Source organism: Homalodisca vitripennis, chromosome 2 (assembly GCF_021130785.1).
Source record: "Homalodisca vitripennis isolate AUS2020 chromosome 2, UT_GWSS_2.1, whole genome shotgun sequence".
Taxonomy (NCBI): domain Eukaryota; kingdom Metazoa; phylum Arthropoda; class Insecta; order Hemiptera; family Cicadellidae; genus Homalodisca; species Homalodisca vitripennis.
In genome coordinates, this window is record NC_060208.1 from 44,251,229 (window position 1) to 44,275,173 (window position 23,945).

Genomic DNA, 23,945 nt, shown 5'->3' on the forward strand with positions numbered 1-23,945 from the left:
CTCGTCTTGTGAAGCAATACTGGTACATCAATCAATTTCTACATTTGGCACCAAAAAAAGGTTACAGGAATGTATTTCATTTTTTTGCACAATACTTTCGTATTTCAACCTAGCAGTGGGTGACTAGAAGAGCTTCTCCACTTGCCAATAATTTTCTATGGTAAAAATTTAATTGGAAAGGCAATTTTCAATTTAATCTTATTTGGACGTTTTCTTTAAAATATAATTCAAATTATTTATACAGTACGATCGAACTGAATTGTGGTATTCATTAAATATCTGATTGTGCTAGTAACTAATCTAACTAAAGTATGTTGGTTCTTAAATTGCAAAAACAGTATTTATAAAAACATCTAATAAAGCTAACTGAAACAAAACCTTTTATGAGACTTTTTCAAACAAGTTTAAAATAATTTGTACAGTAATTATTAATCTAGAAAATAACACAGATTGTTAATATCACAACACATAAAAAAATTGTACAAAATAATTAATTGATTTTAACTCTTCATACCCTAAAATAATAAAGGATTTTCAGGACTGTGAATAATAACATATCCCATCCATCTGGTGAAAACTCATGAAATTACCAGAACTAAGGTCTGATTTGTTATTGTTACTAAACTAGCTTTGAATTGCACAAGAATTCAGTTTCTGTTGTACTTCTCTTGATTAATTATGTTTCCATTCTAAATATTCTGCGTTTTAATCACTCTAGTAGCATTAAAAAATCCTAAAAATATCTTGCATTAACTAATGTTCAGTGATTGAATAAAAATTGTTTATAACAATTTGTCCTTCATTAAAATTATAACTAAAGTTTTAAAACAACAAATAATATACGTACTCTCATCTGAACAGCTATGACAATACTGACAAAAACGTTTGGGACAAATACTCAAGCTAAGTTTATTTAAAAATAATAAATGGTATAATTAATGTCCATATTTTCTACTTATATGGAACTAGATATGAAAAAGATTTACAACTTATACAATATATACTTAACGTATTTTGGACAAACAAATGACCAAGATAAACTTTCCTTCCGATACATATTACCTAAATTAAATCGATAAAAACATTATATACAAACAGTTACTGTCTTGTGAGGGTGGGTAAAATTGCAAGCGATGGTACCGTACCATACAGTCTGATGTACAAATATACACAGATATTCGGTGATTAACTGCAACACCGCTTCAGACCACTTCGCTCATGGCATCATGCAGCCAGAAGATTCTTTATGTGCTTTGGTGTCGCCTCCTCGTTCAGGTGTTTGGTCGTGTACCTGCAAATTGGAACATACCATCTTAATATATTTACTCTATACAATACCCACTCTCTCATTTAGCTGGTTTTTTTTTTATTGGATACTATACAAATATATCAGTTCTCCCTTACAAGAGTTGATGTTGAATTTGAGATGAAAAACCTGAATACTGATTCAGTTTAATATAAACAAAATGTGCGCCTTCTTTATATGCTCTTGTACTATGGTCAATTACAATGTGCTTTTCTTGTGTTACATTTCAGTCATCTTTAACCTGTTGAGAAGTACTGACGGCTAAAACCGCCAACCTGCCTAGGGTCTACTAGAGTAAGCAAAAGTATTATTAATGTACTCCAGGGAGTTAAGAACACTTTTCAGTTTTATATTTATTCAAAATGTGTTTAAACTTAAAATAAAAGATCAAGATTTATTATTACCTTATTATTACTATTGCCTTATTACACTATTTTGGCTTTAAAGCTGTACATTCTGTTTTATGTATAATTTTTTAAACATACTTGCAAAGTGCTACTTCATATTTCATGCACTTATAAGCAGTTTTTATCTTTTACTCTCACTTCGTGTTGTATATGAGCACAAAAAGTAGCGTTTTGATTAATTATTTTTTTGTAATCATTCTGTCACTAGGAGTCAGCACCGTACATCAATGATCAATGAACTGCAAGAACCGAGAATAGCATTAAATGGACTTGGTGCGAGGAAATTACAGGACATTAGTGGCAAAGCTGTGATTATATTTTCTATCGAACAAGGAGCCAACACCTTACATTGAACATTTCACAGTCAAAATAGTACTGAAGAAAACTACTAGAGAACGTAAACTGCCATATAATTTTAACCCTGGAACTGGCAAACGCCCGATATCGGGCATTTTAGTCGCATCCTAGATGGCAGCGCCCGATATCAGGCGTTTTAATATGTCTTTTATTTCTCAATATTATGTACTTAAAATACAATCAAAGAGTATCGGTATTGATACCAATCGAAAGAGAAAGGTTCAATTTATGTAAATAATACACTAATAAATAATTTTATCGTTTCGTTACACGTCCATTACGTTTTATAATCTCTGAATTGTTTGTTTACATTCTCCCGCGTACCACGCTAGTTGCGCACACAGCGATGAGTCAACTGGTTCATTTGGCTCTTGTTATTTCGTCAGCTGTATGGATTTCTGTCTGGTTTATTGTTTGTTTGAGTTCGTTGTAATGATGGTTGTGTATATGACACAATAATAGTAAGTTTTATGTGCGTGTTTACGTAATGGATCGTAATTTCCGCGATCGTTCAAGTGACATTCGAGAACTAGTTGTACATGAAATAAGCAACGATGAGGATTCCGATTTAGACATTCAATCAGAACATAATTTTAAAAAAATATATAATAAAAAAAATAGAAAATTAATATGAACTAATAGTTAAAAGATTGTACAAATCCAAGTGAGCTTTGAAGTTCGTACTTTTGTTGGTAAGTAGCACTTTAGAATGTCAGTGTATGATTTTTGTATCGTTTACCACATGTAAAAATAAATACCTTATAAACTATGTGTTGTTTTATTTTTACTCAGAATTAAATGCTCTTTCTTTTTTATATTTTGGATTTTGCATATCACTAACAACAACAATTTTACAAGTCAAAAACTTTAAACTAACTTTTCTTTTTTCTAAAAAAAAAAGTTTTTTCATGAAGAGGTAGAGTAAGGTTTTTTTTGTTTTAATTATATTATGTGAAAAATGTTCCTTGAACAATGCCGAATAAAAAATATATAATATGACATAGGTACTTTATAGGAAACATGTAATAATAAAATAAATATAAGGCAATGTATGAAGTACTAAAATCACTCCGCCACTGAGAGAAATATGACCGCCAGTTCCAGGGTTAAAAAGCCCATGATGGACGGTTAAAACCATCATCACTCTTTTGGAACCACTTTCATCTACTCCTCAACAGGTGAAAAGAAACTATCTGTGTTTTCACACAAATAATTTTGTAGAAATTCATGGTCTTGAATTTTAACGTATGAATCTTTTATACTTTTTTACAACAAGAACTTCTTATTTTTGAAATTCATTAATGGAAATGGTTGATATGAAAAGAAAACAGGATTTTGGTCATTTGCCATCATTGTATGTTACAAGAACTATTAAGTTTTAAGAATTAGCATCTATCCTCTTCTTCGGGTGTAAAAAGGCCTAATACACAAAGTTAAGCAAGCACAAGTCGATAAAAACTCACCAAAGTCAAAAGAGGCAATAACAAAAAATGCAGTACGTCAAAATAATTTAAGCACATAACTGAGGTTCATAGGTATGTGGCGAATCATAAACCATTGACTGCACAATACCGGTGCACAAAACATAACATGCTATTCGTAAAACACAAGGTAAGAGATTGAAAACAAAATAGTTTCTGAGCTTGCCATTATGTATTAAGCGTGTGAAGAAGAGGATGATTTCAACCCTTGAAACAGGTAACAATGGCAAATAGAAGTTATTCTTGTTATGTAAGGGATTATATACACGTTTTATGGACACTACTAGACTTTAGGGCATTGTACTATAGACTGGAGAGTATTATACACACCTGAGAGCGTTGAGAAGACCCTCGGAGCGTATGGCTGGTTGGTCCTTCAATAACTTGACACAGCCCTTGACATCCACATTGCTAGCCTTGACGAAGGCGCCATGTGGGTGGACATGGTCATACAAGATTACTAGGCCAACCATCACACGCAAGACAAAAAGCTGTGTCTCCTCACGCTGGAACTGCGATATCAGGCTTCTAAATGACATAACATAATGTCTATTATCAAACCTGAAAACAACTATTCCAGCAAAGGTTTCAGTTAGGACCTTTTTATATTGTTCATAAAAAATTCCAAAGTGCTTTACAGTAAGTAATTAATTGTAATAGGCTTGTTAAAAGTTAAATAATTATAACTGGATACATTATTGTATTTATTAATATGATTGAATTTAATAACAATTAATTATTACATACAATAATTAAATAATAGTAACACTGAAACACTTACGGACTTTCCAGCATACGAAGGCACACTTTGGCCATTGTGCTCAGGGTTTCTGTTGTGTTCTCAATTGGGATATCGGTGTTCTGTAAAAATCAACAATAAAAGCACTTAATAATGCAAAGATATTTCAGACATTAAATTAGTTACAGTTTGAATAGTACTGTCACACGCTTTCATTATAATATGCAACACATATTATATATCACATTAAAAATATCTAACATTATAGTCTTGTAGCAGTTAGAAATTACTCATTCAATGCAGATCATGAAAACATTTCAATGAAACTCCCAAGGATGATGATAATATTCTAAAATAGTACGTTGATGTTTTGATCGTAATCATATTATGACGATTGTCTGAGCGGGTTTTCTTTATTCAGTGAGGTTAGTCACGTTCTGATAGTAATCATACTATGATGGTTGTCTGAGTGGGTTTTGTTCATTCAGTGGGGTTAATGATAACACAAACATCATACAATTATAATATGATGTTTTCATTGTAATCATATTATAATTGTTATCTGAGCGGAGTTGTTCATTCTGTGGGGTTATTGATGTTTTCATTGTAATCATATTGTGATAGTTACATGAGCAGGTTTTTTTAAGAGAGTTGATGATATTTCAACTCATCACTAGACTGAGAACAGTATATTACCTCAGCTTGTGTACAGCATAGGAGTTTTTTGCATGCATTGTTGATTGTCTTTGTAAGCTCAGTTGACATAAACTAAAGTTTATATTATAAAGTGAAATAAAAATGTTTAGTAAGATGTCGACCTTTTACAGTCTACAGTCAATTATGATAATGTGTTTAAATTACTTTGTTTGCGATAAAGTAACTTATTAATGAAATCCAAAACCGTTAGATCACTATAATCTACCAGAAAGCAAGAAAATCCCAGCAATGTAATTTTTTATTATTAAAAATATTTCCTGAATATTATTTTTTTAACATTCAATCCAGTCTGTAAAGCTCCTTGTAATTCTGGGCAGGTAAACAAAGTGGTAAGAACTCCTATGTAACTAACCTCTGATCACTGGTCTAACTAACCTTTTGGAGCAAAACATAAAGGTAAAGCAATTAATGGTTAATTTTTGCTAAGGCACTTAAAAGTTCGAATATTTTTGGAAATTATTCAACATTCCAGCACCATCTGTCATGCTTTACCAATTACTCAAATGCTATAAATTCAGGGCTACATAAGAGTCATTTTCCACACTTAGAGAATCACTATATCTCTTATTTCTTACTTAGCTCTTATGTTTTAGACTCATATAGAAATACTAGTCTTTCTTTTCCCAAATGTTTAGATGTAATTCCCAAAGCCCTTCCACTAAAAATGCTCTAAACTAACAATGGCATACATATTTCATTGTCACTTGTCACCCTAAACTGTATACTTGTATACATGGCAGAGTTGCTGGCTCCAGCCGACTGAACTTGTCTGACAGAAACAAGATAATAAATTATGATAAAAGTAATAGGTTATGACAGACGACACAAGTAACTCTCTGGCTCAACAGTGGAGTCCATTAGTCAAAATTCCTGTCATCCCGGAAGACACTATATGGTTTCCTTTTGTTAAGTGTTTCTTTCTCCCCTCTAATGGCATTTTAATTTATTATACTAAACGTTTTTAAGGGAAAATACTAAAACCTGTTCACTAGTTATAATACAATTTCTTTTCTATATTATACAAATATATTTTTTCACTACTTTGACTTTGCTTTAAGTGGCAAAAGAAAAAAGTGAATGCCTTTCTCTCAGTTGCACACTTTCAATGCAACTAGATTCATTATGTAGTGTATGCATTATTTACCTTATGGACATTTGTTAATTTTTCAGCTCGAGCAAGAAGTTATGACTAGGAAACCTGATTAGTTTCACAGAACCTGATTTGTTTCCAGGAAAAAATTGTAATAACTGTCAATTTGATGACTTCATTATGGGTTTAAATAACTTATAGCTTTAAATTTGAATTATATCAAATGTATATACTTGTTTTTTAAGGAAATCGATAAATTCTCATTTTAATTTTTGGAGAATGATTCCAAGAGCTACCAAATAAAAAAAATTGTCTAATTTGTGCCATCAGTCTTAACTGCAGACAGAAAATTAGAGCCCAAACAAAAACCAACCTCTTGCACGAAGCGAGAAGTGGCCTCACTCAGAACTCTGAGCATAGGCGTGGCATGAGCGTAGAACAGTGACATCCGGTTTGCCAGCTCGCTGGAAACTTCTGGAACCCTCTGGAGCCCCTCACCTCCCTCTCTTGTCATCCGCTGTCTGCTCACCGTCCTCCGATAGTAGCTGAAGTCGTTCTGTATTGCTGGCGTCTTCATCTGTCATCAAACAATATTATATGAGTACTTGTAATAGACAATGAGTACAGGAAGGTAAATAAATAAAAAATTAACAATATGACGTAAAATTTATTAAATGATTGTATAACTACAAAAAAACCTTGAACTGATAGTAGCCTACGATGTTATAAGACTATATAATTTATAATCCGTTTTTTTGTAAATTATTATTCATCACTGCACATACAAGTAAAGTACAAGCTTGTTTCCAAAAGAAAGCTCAAATGAAATGAAAAATTATTACGGACTCGACACAACAAAATTTCATTACTTCATTAAAATCATGTCCTCTGTCTATATGTATGATAATTCTTGATAGAAAGGTCCTATAGAATTGATATTTGTTACTTAGCTCCTTAGCTAAGGAAAAATTCTATTAATTTTAGGGTCAAAAGAACAAATGTAAGCAGAGTCTTCACTAAAAGGTAAAAGGGATATTGGTAACCATGATGGCAGCGAGAAATATGCAAAACAAAGAAATTTGTAAACAAACTGAGTATACTGTGAAATTTAATTGGTTGGCTTTACAAAATAATGGAACATTTTAACTTAACTTTTAATGTCATCTTCATACCAAATTAAATATTAAATGGCACTCCACTTTGTTTTACTGTGGATTTCCTTTATATTCTGTTGTGTCCATTATACTCCAATATGTATCGGTCTATTTTAACAGATTAATTCAAGGCCACATGGCCGTTTCTTATGTAACCTGGAAGAATACTTATTGATACAGTAAATTCTAAAAATCAATTAAAACTAATTTCTTTTGTCCTTGAATATGTGTTAAGCAATTAATTGCTATGACTTTTTTCATGAACGTTCCTTTTATATCGTCTGATTGATGCAAGGGTGAAATGTTCCAGTTGCCTTACAGTTTATTACAAGTTATGACTAGAGCAACTGTGTTCAAGAAAATAAACAGGAGCTAGTCTTTACCTACATAGAAAGTACTGCAACAGTCTCATCAGAACCAACATTAAAAGTAAACTCAATACCAAAACCCAAACAAGCAAAATATATCTATTTGCTAAATCCACATATATTAACTACCTGGAGAGACTTATTATCAAGTCTGGTACCCACAGAAATAGAGAATATTTTTAACATAGTTTTCAAAATACTATGATTTAGTAATTTCACTGGTTAAAACGTCTATTAGATTAATTAGGTCACAAGTTCAACACATTGTTACTGTAGGTACACTTAAAAACATTAACCTATATAGATCGTAACTGGTCAGTTTGTTCTTCATATATAACACCAATAACACACTTCTGCAGAATATAAAGATTTTGCTTTTTACTTGATTCAAACTTTTTGGTAAGCTTACATGAAACATTTAAAAGAATAAATCAACCTTCTTTTACTTGTTTTCTATAGGCCCTCCACTAAGTTTTTTGTAAAAATAGAATATTTTTTAGAATTTATACTTACAATATGTTCTAAATATAAATAATTTTATTCTTCCAGAAGCTCTAACAGCTTTTTAAGAGCTGTCACACTTTTCTACTGTTATTGGCAATGAGAACCAATTTAATTCAATATTCCATATTAGGATATTTTAAATTATTATTGAATGTTTGCTCGAAGTAGTATGCAAACATCTGGCCAGTAACTGTTACTGCATTGGATTTTGTGAGCGTTAGCGAATATTTTTACATTGGTCTAATGTGATGGAAACAAGAAAATAGCAGAATAAATAAATTTGTACACAATCCGAATATAATCATATGAGATTTTAACGTGTGACATTTTTAATTGAAGGAAGAAAAGATTTATAGAATGGTAAGTCAATGTTAAAAGTCAGTAACAAGATTTCATTTCAGCACATTCTTGCATTGTAGTACTACCTTACCTGAACTTTAACATTTGAACACTGCTATGAAACCTAACCAACATCTCAGAGAGCTTTCATCTGTAGGCTTGAAATTTTGCATGAAGCTTCATTTCTACATAGCAAAGAATGAGTTCTATGATGGTGCATGCCCAACCATCGTATTTGCCTGAGAATCATTGAAGCTATCACTAAATAGGTTGTTACAATTTTTCTTTTGTCCTGGGAGGGTGTAAATATTTTTTTTTCCTTTATGATTATTTGTCTATATATCTTTCCACAGGACATCTCAAGAATGAAATGAGTTATAGAAGCCTCAATCTATAGAATGCAAACTCAGCAAAACCTGTTATGCGACATACGGTGAGGCCTACTCCTACTTAGTCATGTGTATTACAGCCATAACTGTACAACAACACAATAGAATTATATTTAGTGTACAAGAATGCTTAAGTAGAATGAATGGACATGGTTTCCTACACGACTTAGATAATAAACCATTATGAACAGTTTTTTTTTTTTAAAGTTAAGATAAGTTATTAGTAAAAAAAACTCACACAACACATTTTGTAACACAGCTATGGTGGGAAGGTTAGACTCAATGTGAATGTTGAGTTTAGCTCCAGTTCAACTTCCTCTTAGTGCAGCATCTAGAATCAGACGCTGTTACAGACTTGACTCCTGGAATCTGGAGAGTCATGTTCGTCTGAAGAGATCCAAAAAGATTTGGTGACAAAGAAGCACAAAATGAACTTTTTACATAGTTCCAACATCAGAGACACCTAGACTACAAAATATAGTGTAATCTAGGTGAAGAGGTATTCTCACTGTCTCATCAGGTTCAAAATTGAGTACACTACGATGTTTGGACACAATCTCTAAGCGCAATGGAGTAACCGGGTTTTCTATACATAACGTAGCTATGGTCAAGGAACAAATTTTGTAAATCTCTTTTGTGGCAGCGTCAGATTCCAGATGCAGCACTAAGAGAAAGCTGAACTGGAACTAAACAACATTCACACATTTTGTCTTGGATTGCTATGGAGAATCAAGAAGCGCAAAGTCGTGAAGTCTAAAACCAATAATGATTTGAATGGCAAGAATGTTAATTAGCTATCAAGTCATACAGCATCTAAAAATCCATTTCAAAGCTTATCTTCTGATTTTATTCTAGCTGCTAAATTCACCTTGTATTCATCAAATTTGAGAACAAACTCAAGGATCTCAGCAAACTGTTTGACCAGAGCTTGTTGGGTCTCGAGGTGTTGTGTAGGTGTCATGGCTCCTGAACACAGTTCCCCAAGGATTTTTGGAACTATGCCCTCTGCAACATTACAAAAGACAGTTGTAATAGAGATGACTAAGTATTTAAGGTAAGGTGTCTAGTCATAATTTCAATTTGTTCAAGATGTTAAACAATGTTCTCACTAAAACTTCAAAAATTGTAAAAAAATTTACTTTTAATCTGTAATTATGACCTAGAAACAGGGTTTAAGCTGAAATGAAAATTGTCTTAGTATTTTTCTACAAGTTTTTCAGACATTTTTGCAAAAATATTTGGCCTGTAGCACTTATTAATAGCATTCCAATAATACTTATCGAAAAACAGCTGAAGTTCTATAATACTTATTACTCTAATACTCTATATTAAGCCACCAGTACCAATATTTACATTAATGTATATGCTGTTGTTATAATATTTAGAACCACAATAATGAAACGATTTTTGTGAAGAGGTTATATTAAAAACAGTTTAGTTAGAAAATAAATCTACTCTTTTGAAAGATAAGTCAGGAAGTTTATCTAGAAGTTGAAGGAACACTGAAAAAAGATAAGACCTTCTGGGGAAGAGAACTTCTACACAAACCCATTCTTGTTCAATTCTACAGCGCAGTGATTCATCTTCAGTCTATAGCACGAGATTGGCCATTTTCCTGACTAATCTTGATTAGCCGTCCTTCTATAAGCAACATTTTTATGTATTTTTTTTTTGTTTTATTGTGCCAGACATCAAGTAATATAAAGGATTACTTTATGTAGAATGATTGTATCTCTCCTATGTTTAGAGCCTTGTAAATATTTTGTTACCATTCAATTATATTCAGATTTTGGTACACTCAATAAAGTAGGTCAGTTCCTAAAATAAATAGCATTAAAATGAGGTAACATTTTGCAGTTGCATTTCAATTTCACTACACTTGCCCAGTTCCAGAGAGAAGTCATAGAACCGTTTCAGCTTTGTGACAAGTGGCAGCACTGCTGTCCAGGCTCTACGCTGGCACTCCTCACTAGGTGTGTTGATGGCTTCACGAATTTCCTTGCCTGCACCCTTGTACACCCCCAGCTCCTGCAGGATACCCTCGGAACTGAGCAGGACTTGCTGCACCTCCTCATACACTGCTTTCTCTCCCTCCGTCGGCTGAGCATCTGCGAAACATCACCTGATTGGTACATTACCATTCCTCAGTCTGTGACTGGTTATTATTTCAATAATTATAGAAAAAGAGTACAAAATAGAAATTGATTTGTAGTTGTCTGCAAATAGTGTTCTCCTAATTTATAAATTTAAAATAACTTTGACTACTTCCTAAAAGTGTAGGAATTTGTAACACACCGTGCTATGACAAAGAAAGAAACAATACAATCTTTTACTACAATGCTGTGTATATGGCTGGGAGGAATGAGCGGTGCAAACCCAACTACATTGGCCAAAATGACAATTTCAGCAATTGTAAAGAACAAAAAGGATAATTTATTTTTAATATGCAAAAACTCGAGCATGTACTGAAAAAAATATATGTGAATCATAAATGTTGATAGAAATTATTCTCTTGTGAATGATAATTGTTAAGACTGGTAACAATTTAAAACTTTCTATGAAAATCATGTTGTAGTTTTTCAGTTTGTCTGGATTTCTAGAGGACCAATAGCAATACCCTTAGAAATCTGGAAGCTTCCATACCAGATATGACAGTAAAATAGATACAGTGTAAATCTTAGTATACAGATAAAAAGCAGTAAATAGTGACTTTTATTTTGTAAAGCTCTAAAATCTCAGCATCCATTCTAAATAGTGAAGTAGCTCTAATTAATGTTTTCACTAAGCACAAAGGGAATCATTGATCTTTTAATACGTTTATGTAGTACCTAATTCTTAAGATTGAGGGTGGTGTATAAGACTTCAAGTCACTTCTTCCATAATCCAAGATTTAAATGTGTGATTCCATTTAAGTATTTATAAATTAATGGATTTCAATACTCCTTAAAAATGCCAACACACAATTTTATTTTTATAGGAATATCAATATTTTTTCTTTAAAGTTGCACAAATATAGAATGTGTAAATGTGGAAGAAATATGAAGTTGGATATTTAGTATTCTGTAGTCCAAACTGTAAGGTTCTGTATTCTACTGACACAGCAACGGGGTAGAAAAACCGATTTAAAAAAAGTTATTATATAAAATATTTTCACACTGTTTCTATACTAATTTTATTAAGAAATCAAAAACAAAATCTAACTGCCTCTGGTTATAAATAACGCATATATGCATATTTATGTAGAACCAGGCAAAATGTCAAAACTGGCTAAGCGGTTTGAAGACATGTCTCTGGTAAACGGGCTGGCAATATAAAAACATGTCTTAAGCAAATAGCCTAGCAAGGGTGAATTAAGGAACCAAGAGAGTAACTTTAAATATTGACTTTTAAAGTTTTATCAGAGATAATAACAATTATTTCTGGCTAATAATTTACATACAAATGTATGGAGCTTACAATTATCTGTTATTTTCTTTAACATATTAACAAAGTGAATATACAAGAAACTGATAATGAATAGAAAAGTCAGCACATTTTGTGTTTGAATTCAAGTGACAACAGAATCAACTAACTGAAACAGACAGCCAGGATAAAAAGTGAAGTAACAGACAGTTTAGGTGATAGTGTTATCTAAAAGTGATTTAGTAGGAGTGCTTATCACTACAATTAGCCATTGGCAAGAGTGTTGTCAGGTTGGGCAACTCCCTCACCCGAGAGAGAGAGAGACAATACACACACTGGGTCATAGAAGAGGTCAGAGATCATGTTATCACAACACCACTGATAACAGATGATAGTTCTTGTCTGCCAATGTTTGGCCAAACCAGTCTACTTGCTGATTCGCTTCAGTAGCTTACTTACTCTTTCAACAAATAAACAAAAGCGTGTCATTCTTGGAGTATATAAACTAAAAAAAAACAAGCTAAAAACAAAAGAACCAACACAATTTAACTGAGTCAAGCTTTCAATTACGGTAAAATATATTTCCTTCACCCAACGCTAACTAACCCTTTGAGTACCAAACATGTTTACAAGTTGAACCTAAGAAACAACAGGCTTTTCTGCATATAATTCTCCAGTAGTACCAAGCAAAAATGCCACTTTTGGAATACAACAATACTACAATTTCCAAAAAAACTTTAAAACTTGCATAAAATTATAATTTTGGTTTTCTATTGTTATAAAATGTGCTCTCTCATACGTAAATATTTTAAACAAATACAACAAAGTTTTTGTTTCAATAAACTTGGTTGATTTGATTGTTTGGTATCTTTTTATATGGTTGAATTTCTTTGTTGTATATGTTGAAGCTTGTGTTGCATTTTTAAATTACAAGATTTACTGTACATTTTTCTAAAGAACATTTAATTATTATCTTATTCTGAAAGATTGCACAATTCTACATAACGTTATTATGTGAATTAGGGCAAATTTGGTCATATAATGTTGAAAACATTTAAGTAAAACAATGAGTTTACAAAGTGGGGCTTGCTATGTTTTATGTTTCTTTCTAACCCAGAACAAAAGTAAGTATAATGAAAACATATATCCTGAACATAAAAAAATATATTATTTGCTTTTTTATTTTATAAAAATAATACAAAATTGTTTACTAGCAAATTGTGCCTTCTAAATGATATACAGTTGTACAAAATAACAATATAATACAAAAACTTTGCCCAAATCAACGCAAATTAGGCACATAAAAACTACATTACAAGTTTAATTACAAATTTTAGTACCTACATCAGCTGTTTCTACAAGTAAATCAGCTGGATCCACAACCTTCCAGTCATGTTCATGAGCTTTTTTGGTCATGACTATGTAAAACATGAAAAATCAACATAATATAAAACTGATGTTTTAAAGACTACTTCATTTACTTTTGAGAAAACACAAGTATCTCGGATATACAACCAAAATTAATGGTGCTGTTACAAATAAATTATGACACAACAAAGTATTTTAAGGAAACATAAATACATTTCAGATGTAAGCTACTACAAAAATTAATGGTGATGTAAATCCATTACGACACCACAATACATCATTGTAGGTCATCAAAGGTATACTGCCTAAGTAAGGCTCAGGGGCATTTAAGAATATCATCACTTTTAGACCCAACTCACTTTCAAAGTCGAGAAATACGTCATACTTCTGCGGTGAGCAACAATTAGAGTCGTCCCTCGCAAGCAAACTCAGGAGTTTTCCCATGGTATCTCCTATGTAACCTAATCTTGAACTATAAATACCGGAACATCATCTGAAACAAGCAATAATGATAAAGTTTATGTAATTTATGTCATTGACTTTTCAACACAACATAGTTATGGAGGGAAGGATTGATTCAATGTGAATATTGAGTTTAGCTACAGTTCACCTTCCTCTTGATGCTGTTACAGACTTAACTCCTAGAACCTCGTCATGTTTCTATGAGGAGATCCAAAAAAAGTCAGCGATTACACTAAGAGTCAGCATAACAAAATATTGTATAAAAAGTTTGAAATAAAACCAGTTTGAAACCAGTATTTAACCTATCACAATAAACAGAAAAATTTTCTAGACGGCAACTGTTCAGTTTCTTAAACTTAATCAAGCCAAGTTTGTTGATAACTACTATCAACCCATAAATAGTTTAATAAGTTTCAAGATGGCAGCTGTTCACATTTTTGAAAAATTTACTCTAAAAATGTATTGTTTAAAAGCTGAATGATGTTTCCTTACAATTAACAACACTGACAAATGTTGAAAATTGAATTCTGGTCATACAGTTTGTTATAAGACTACTTGAGGATTAGTAGTTTGTATTATTACGATGATGTCATATTTAAAACATTGGAAGACAGGTGTTTCATTAGGTAATAATCTATATTGTTGTCAAGATACCTAATAAGTAGCACTAGCAATATTTCAGTATAAAAGTTGAGATACAAAAGTTGAGCAATAGAAATCTAACTAAATGAGTAATAATTCTGTTGATGTTAAAGTTTGAGTCAGTTTTCTCTGCGGATTTGACTTTGGATTCATACCATTGTAAAAAGCTTAATCTTTCACTTGTTTGTGGGTTGCAATGAGTTTATACATTATCGATGCAGTAAGACTTCTGTGCGCTCAATCGACTTCTAATCCCGATTTTTAGTTTCCCCACAGATCCCCTCTCACAGGAGACAAGTGATAATTTTACTATTTAGTATATACAGCCACAATGACACATCTTATGAATCCCAAAAATATTTATCATACATAAGATTTACGGCGCTTATACAACTTTTGAACTTTTGTGAAGGGGGTGACTTTTCAATGTCTGTCTCTTTCCATTGATTTTTCCTACAGATAGTTTCATATTTAGTTGTTCTGGTGGCACACAACTAAATACCACCATTTCTTTCATCTTCAAATCAACGAAGATTTATCAGGCAACTTTTAAGACAATGAGCTTTCATTTCAGAGTAAACATTCTCAGCACTCAAGAAATGCACACTTTACAGTACCCTAAGTAGTAAATCATTCCTTATAAATATCTAGAAGATAAGTTTTTATTAATCTGTTTTTTTTTCTGAATAAGCACATCAACATGAAATTTGTTTTCACCTGCTAAAAGTACTGAATGACAAGAAGATAATTTTCCGTGTTCACAACTTTTAGCTCTTAAAACCCACTTTTTAATACAACTAATATCCATAACTTTGAGACAATAAACACTTGTCATTCACACGAGAATTTCAATCGTGAGACATCGTCTGCAACAAGAAACTCAGTTAACACTCTTTTTTCAATGGGAACAGAAACTTGTCCCACTTATCTTGTACAAGAATATAAGACTAAAGTGATTGATCAGAAATATATGGCATGCTTATAACTGACCTAAGTATATTTTACATGAGTCTGATAAGTTATCTATTTTCACCAGAGTAATGAGTAAATGTTTACTTTAGCCAGTTCACAATATTTGCTGTTTTTTAAACGGAAAATGCTTAAAAATTAAATTAATAAACATTAATTAACAATTAAATTTTGGAAAGAACAAAACTATTTTTTGTTAATCTTCTTAGCATTTTATCCCCCCTTAGGAGTTTCAGCAGTTTCTGCACACCCTGCCTCCCCCCACAATCAATGACAATAACAGAGCCAGAGTGGTCTATTGTTCTCATGAGAATGTGGATGTTCTTATTTACTAAGGATGTAGTATCACTGGATGTTCCACCGTCACCCACTGGCCTAAACCCCCAATCATATTTTCCTTCTTCAAATGGGCTTTGTCAATATTGACAGTTTCCACAGGACTTCGTAGTTGGATGCTGTCTGGTCACATTTTCATGCTTGGTCTGAGGAAGGTTTGGCATCGTGGATTATGTGTCACTTAACAACATTGTAAACTTAACAGAATTTGAAAACTTTCTAAATGCCAATGCTAACAGTTCTTCTTTCTGAAGTCAACAAAGTTAAGTTTTCTTGCAACAGAATAAGTCATCCGTTTCTTGATTCATACATCTGCTGCAAGGTTAACAATTGGTCCCAATGTAAACAAATAAATATGTTGTGTAAGGAACTGCAACATCCAAGTCATCCTCACTAAATTGAGCAACTAAAAAAACATTTATCAAATACCTCAGGCAATCTATATCCGGTAGTATAAAGTGGTAACTATATGGAAGTAATTTTCCTTCATGGCCTATTACCACAAGTCCACAAGCCTATTAATCATTACTAGTCTATAGGTTAATCAAACAAGACAAACATTATGTTGTTCTGACAAAAGTAACCGGTATGGTACGATAAGCAGACCCGGTTTTTTATATCAAAGAATGTAATCATTGATACCTAATATTCGCATCTCAAATCCTAGACCATCAATTGATATAATAGTATCTATAGTCCTCAATAACAATCATATGTTTTAAATTAAAATATGAATTTAATATTTACAATGATCAAATTATTATAACCAAAATTAGGAAAATTGAAGATGACCATATTTGCTCCTCTAACAGTTACAGTTGTTTCTTTCCCATAAATTTCACACAATGGGTTTTTTGGTACAAGTCTAACATATTGAAGCCATGAAAAACATGTCTTATCATCTTTCAAAGCAATGCTGTGTAGTTTTTTTTTTTTAATTGACTGCCATTTTTAATAATCAAATGTTACTTATGTAAAATTGAAAAATTACTCTACATGTATTATTTAAAAGTGTTTACAGCTGTTGATATAGATTATTTAAGTTAATTGATCAAAATAATTAATCATTATCGATTGATTATATCGATGGTTATGATTAAGTAATATTGTTTGCAAAGTTCAATATGAAAAACCGGGTCTGCTTATCATACCCTACCCAAAGTAACAACTAAAATAGCAAAAGCATTGTAGTTCTTTTTTATTTGCTCTTAAAAGTAATTGTTTTTATTTTATTCAATACCAAAATACAAATTTTTTAACATCAGAAACATAATTTAAACTATACATGTACGTGAGTTATGGTTAGGTTGTTTTAATTATGTAACTTATTTAACCCTAGAAGTGGCACACTGCATATGTAAAGTGCTACAAAACTGTCAACTAATAACACTGCATATCCGGCACATTAACATAATTTCATAAATTACATAACATTTAAAGTAACGATTGCAATAAATCTGATATGGTTCCTAACAGGAATAACCAAACGTTCAAATATCAGGTTTTAAATAAGGTTTATACTGCACTTAAAGTGCGGATCCTGTAATTTTACAACATAAATGTTTATAATCTTAGCATATTAAGTAATCACTAATTTAACATTGTTGTCGCATATAGCATAAATTTGACATACATTGTTTGTTTATTATTGTCCATCAAAGCATATGAATATTTATATGTAATGATTTTAAGACATATAAACTATACATTTATGAAAACAGCATAACATTTATGATCAAATGTTTGTTTTGGATTTTTTATTTTATATAAAAATACTGTTATTACTGTAAGATTATTATTATTTTTCACACTGTATTGATGATTCCTTTTAAGTGAGTTTTATAACAGGTTAAAAAAAGGTTACAAATATACTTAAGCTATCATAATTTTTTCATGTACCTTTATCTATTATATTTTACTATTTAAATATTACAACTCAGGTACAAAGTTAACATTGATAGCCAGTCTGTATAAACCTATTGTACCCTCCCAGGGAGACTTTAATAAGCGGCCTACACTCGTTATTCAATTGGTATTATCAAACAATCCGATATATTACGAAACCTCAATATTATATACTAATTGTACGCCAACAAATTACAATTTTAATAACATAAATTTAACAGTACCATTGCAAAATAACAAAACCAACTATGGCCTAGACCTAGGCTAAGTAAATATTAGAAATACGTAACAATTTTATAGCTTGTCCGAATAGCAATGATAAGCCGCTTTTGAGAAATAAAGGAAAGTATTCTCCATATGAGTACACCAGGAGCCAAACCCATATGTGTATATAGAAATATCGCACATAATTTTCTCATATTAATCACCCTTTTGAAATCCTTAAAAATAGTTACATCTTGCTGTTATTGCTTAAATTAAAAATTACTGTAACTAAGTTGAACTCATATAATTAAATAATTGTAATGTTGAATTATTCATTAGGATAAAAATAATGAATCCATTTGACTAAACACCAATAACGAGTGTAGGCCTCTTATTAAAGTCTACCCATAACCAAGACTAGGCTAAATAAAATTTTAAAGATATAATTAGCCTACTTTTGATAAAACTAATAATTAAGCTTACTTAGTCATGGATTGACTCTAGAGATAAATCCTCCTCAACTAAGGACACAGAGCTCTCTGGATTATGTTTGTTTGACAAGCATAGGCCTAGTACATTTACGATTTCAAACTAAGCAATAAATTAAAATAGGTTATTAATTAAATACAGAATAATTTAAATTTAAAATGATTTTTTCGGACACTATTTCAACACTATACCAGTATATCAATCACCACTATTTTGATACTCCATACAATTGAAAACAAATTTGTAATTTAGGCCTTGTACCTTGAAAGACATATTTGAACCTATTTTGTAACTAAAAAATTCCAAATTAATAACATTATTGTCATGTATTGAGGCATTATAAATTACATATAAATATTACACACACCACTCGACTCAGATCTACTAGAGAAATGACATAACCTATTGATGTCATCATTCTAGGAAACCCACCTGTTATAACTGAATTACAACCTTACTTCTATATCACAGCAAAAAATATCACAAATTCCGTATCATTTCTTGACAATGTTACGATTATCAACAAAATTATTTAAATTAGCTCACACAAATATCACTTTTGCAGAAAAATAACTTCATGAAATCATTTTCCTAAAGACAACCAACACACTGCGAAAGGAACTGTAAGGATGGTCTAGAGATAATGGTCTAAATTTAGAATTGTCTGCTATTCCATAGAGTTTCATATTTAAATATCTCAAGTGATATGATATAATATGTAAGTACACTATAAATTCATGATTTGTCGGCATTCTGGCCTAAAATCATGGCAAAGCACACATATTGACTAATTTCACTGACCACACAAAACACCAAAATTTACAATTACGCTATTTCTGAAGGTGGTGTGAGTTCAAAGGGAACCACGATATCATCCCCATAGCCTAGTATTACCATAGGTTTATGCGGCCAGTGTCATGACTATCAGCTAAGCTCTCTTGTGTAAACCAAATTTGATCAAATTACATTAAATAATATGTTAACCCGAAACTCTGTTGACTGAAGATGGTTCTCACGGTGAGCCGGAAATATTTTAACAATTTAATTGTGTGAGGAATGTTTCGACGCGGAACATTTGGAAACATTGGATGAGATTGCTTTACATCATTAATAGAATCGAAAACGTAGTTGTGAGTGTTAATGCTCTATATTTAGTAGCTATGTTGAGTTTAACACCCCGAAAAATTTATAACACCAAACAATCATTGCAAAGAGACTAAAATATGTATGGTAAAATACTAGTTTTAATAAATCTACGAACTACTAATTTATTTATTCAGGAATCCAACGTAAATTAACGTAAGTATTAACATACTTCACCATTTAATATCATTATTTAAAGCTATAATCGGTTTCTAAATTAAATTTCAGCACGGTTAATATTAATTACTATTCCAGTTCACTAATAGTTTCGTCTTGATGGGAATTAAAGAAAAGGATTAAAAATAAATTGATTAGATGTTTTGTAACTAACAAAGCCGTAGTGCAATTTAATCCTGGAAGAAAATTATTTTTTATGTCTATTATAATTCTAACCTTTACAAATTACATTGGGCCTTACCTTACATTCACTTATTTTACACAGATTTTAATACAAATTTTTTTGAAGAAACGTTAAAAACATTGATCGATTAAAAAAAAATTATGGTTGCCTGTAAAGTCGGTTTTACGGGCGAAGATTTTACGTGACAACGTCTTTTTCTCGGTAGAATATTTATTGATATGAATATTATTAAATTGCACAATAGGAACAAGGAATTGAATGAAAATAAGAATTGCACCAATTTCAACTATAGAAATATATTTTGTTTACTAAAACATTGTACATAATTTGAAATTAATTAAAATTTGTTATTGTAAATGGTAAAGTTGAATAAAAACATTTACTAAAATTGGAATTTGAAATTCTTGCTAAACACAGTTAAATTCTAACGCCGCGCGTGGTGATTGGTCGGTTTAGTTCGTTTGTTTGGTCGCACTGTTATGACAGGTTAGAGGTTATAATTTGTTATTTTAAATGTTTGACTAGCAATACGCGCTGTTTCTTCTCAATCGACTGAATAACGATTGATTGCAGAGTGATTTAAACTAATAATTTACTTAACACTATCAACATTTGTCAATAGTATGACATAACCTATAAACTCAGTTTCTCAACTTTTGTGTCAATCTAACAATTAATCAATCAATCATAGTTTTACGATAATGAAATATCAGTGTACAATTATTTACCTTTATTGTTGTAGTTGTTGTAAATGACGAATCTAAGCACTCCACATTTTCACGAATAAACATAGTTATCTGCTTTATCCCGTGCGGCGGACCCACAGTTATCTGCTTTATCCCGTGCGGATCCCGTGCGGCGGACCCACTGGACGGGCATCGTAACGTTACCGGGCGTTACACTTTTTCATGAGTGACTCCGAGCCGCAACCTAATTTAAGACGTTGTCACGTCAAAAAATTTAACAATGTCAAACGATAAAAACATAAGCACAACGGGATATGGAACAACAATATATGCTGTGTTTACAAAATATTTAGCAAGATGCTATCCATATTTTTTTCTTTTTGTTCAATTGTCATAAACCCATTTTTGGAATATAATGACAATGGCAACGAAGTAATTATTCCGTAAATACAATATTGTAGTGAACATGACACTAACCAAATTGTAGAAACTAATATAAATTATAATAATGAAAATGTATAAATAATTATTACTTTAATATTTAAAAGTCAGAAATCATTATAATATATAAAATCTCATATTATTTAAAAATATAAAAATAACCATATAATAATTAGAAAACGTACTTTTTAAAGATATATTTATGGTTCACAACCCGTTATAAGAAGTAATCACTTCTATTGGTTGGTCCCGCAATTACATTACTTTTTCGACATATGGCATTGTTCAGTGATACGAGGAAATGCATAAAATAATCTTTTACTTATATAATCAATGCATTATTTCAGGAGGGAATACATTTTGATTAAAGTAAATGCAGATTCAATTTGGAGTTTACTTCTATTTTGAGGGCCTTACTTCAGGGTTAGGGTTAGCCTTACGCTAGGCTAGCAGGACAAGTCTCTGATTTATACTTTATTCTAGTCAATATATATATGTATATATTTTGATCCCTAGTTTTAGACCCAGAAGAAATCAATAGACATATTTTTAATCTCAAAGATTTTATTATTTTTATTTTTTTATTTGTGATGCTAGGTGCTGTTTTTGAAAAATATTCTCATACAGACACAAGTATTTTTCTTGGCTTAACAAAAGCATTCTACTGTGTTGGCCGCAGCACCTTAACTCACATACTGGAGTACCACAGGATACGAGGATTGCATCTTGAGTGACTCTAAAGTCATATCTTAGTGATAGAAAACAATACGTCCAAATTTCTGATGTGCAGTCTTGGGGAAGTGCTTTGGAACTTATTGTTCCTCAGAGGTCCGTTCTCAACCCATTACTCTTTTCATTGTACGTCAACAACGCTGGCTCATCACTGCATCACGGCCAAATCGTCCAGTATGCAGACAACACAAATGTCTGTTTAAACGCAAAATAAAACACAGAACTTGAAATGGTGATCTTTACTGGGCTAAACATTACAACTCAGCTCTTCAGTAAGCTCAGTCTTAAAACAAAATCAACTTTTATTAAACGCAGTCTGCGACATACAGATTCAGTTTTAGTCCAACAGCCACCTTGGACGAAACCAAGATTGAAGAATACACCTACTCTAAACAATTTTTATTTACCGTTCTTACAATCTATGTTCTTATAAATAAGCAGGTTGTAAGACTTGTATGTGATAAAAAACCTAACGTCTAAGCATGTGTTCTGAGATCAACTCTCACCATTCAGTTAGAAGGTTCGTATTAAGCCAACACAACGATTTGGATTATTCTAAAGTATAGTAAAATCCATCTTTGTTGGATGTCTTTACATCAGGAACTCCAAAAGTGACACTAATTTCAACCGGTGGTGCAGAACAGCAAACGTTTATTATAAATCCACATTTTCTGGTGGAAAAAGATAATTTGAATGGTGAAATGTATAATAAGATACAAACTGTACAAAGTATACAAACTGAATGGGGATGTCTTAACATATAAAACATCACGCCCTACTTTTCGAATTTTAGGCATTTGGGCCCTAAAATTGTGTGCTGTAAATGTTGCCCTTTGTTTGATAAGGCGTAATTAGACCTAAGACAATAAACATTAAATTATTCTGTAATGTAAGAAGTCAGAGTTAAAATACTATAAAATCTTGACCAATCATATTATCCCTTCCTTCGTGTGTGTGTTTTTTTTTTTTTAATTTTTTTATTAATGAATATTCTACAATGGGTCTCAGTTTGTATTTTAATTGTATTATACAACTGTGAAAATTATTATGACATTAAAATTAACATCACGTTTTAAGTGAATTTAAAACAGCATTATTTTGTAGAGAATTTTTTTTTCAGTTTACTGTATTTTTACTTATTAAATGCAATTAATTAAAGCAACAGATACATTTTGGAGCTAAAGTACAATGCTTTCAACATAAAAAAAGAGTACCATAGGATTGTAAACTAATTACTTTCATTAATTGATGTATGACATATTGATTTAAGTTGTAATAATTTATGTATACAGTACGTTACGCATTAGAAGATATAATAATACTATCAATTAATTATTCTCATTTCATTATATTACTAAGTGATAAAACAAATTACTTAAGTTAAAATACTTACGTTTAGTGTGTGATAATGTAAATGATGGACTCTTTTACTAAGTGAAATCTTGGTGTATTTTTTGCCATTTGTAGTATTGATTTATTTACGTAAACGCTAGATAAATAAACAAAAACAACGCAGTATATTCCAGGTAAATTATTTTAAGACAAAAAATCTGAGTATTTATAAAAATGTTACATACCGGAAGTGGGTGACCGGAAGTCCGCACACGACGCTGGTGACACAGTGAACGTATCGGCGAGAGCTCCTCTACCCTCAGATGGGGACAGGTTATTTTTATGACAGCAGTGGTGTTCCCTTGGTGGGGATTTGATTCAATTAATAATACTCCTGTCTCCTGGACCGGCCCCTGCTGATGCTCTGTTTAAATAAAACAGCTGATTTTAAACTGCAGAGCTTAAAAGGCTTTCGGGGTAAATAAGGAAAACATAATAGTAAAATATTTTTTGGATACGATATGAAAATGTAGAACAATTTTGTTATCTTAAAAATTACAAAAAGTTTCATTTTGGTACTCGACGGTTAGGCTACATTATGTCAATACAGCAGCACACGTTG

General features: G+C 31.5%; 1 protein-coding gene across 3 annotated transcripts; it reads right to left on the reverse strand.

Annotated features, from left to right (window-relative positions):
• Positions 1 to 424: 424 nt before the first annotated feature.
• LOC124353873 (CYFIP-related Rac1 interactor B) lies at positions 425 to 23,708 on the reverse strand. 3 transcript variants are annotated; one of them, XM_046803914.1, is made up of 8 exons: positions 23,569 to 23,708; positions 13,981 to 14,114; positions 10,735 to 10,959; positions 9,720 to 9,856; positions 6,471 to 6,674; positions 4,333 to 4,412; positions 3,882 to 4,079; positions 425 to 1,291 (listed from the first exon to the last, which is right to left on the reverse strand). In XM_046803914.1, exons 2-8 carry the CDS (start codon positions 14,063 to 14,065, stop codon positions 1,225 to 1,227), a joined length of 996 nt encoding a protein of 331 aa, XP_046659870.1. In that variant the 5' UTR covers positions 14,066 to 14,114; positions 23,569 to 23,708; the 3' UTR covers positions 425 to 1,224. The 3 variants fall into 3 exon arrangements, with proteins under 3 accessions (XP_046659870.1, XP_046659869.1, XP_046659868.1); XM_046803913.1 differs by lacking the exon at positions 23,569 to 23,708 and adding an exon at positions 19,075 to 19,250 and having other exon boundaries at positions 13,981 to 14,117; XM_046803912.1 differs by lacking the exon at positions 23,569 to 23,708 and adding an exon at positions 19,061 to 19,250.
• Positions 23,709 to 23,945: the final 237 nt, after the last annotated feature.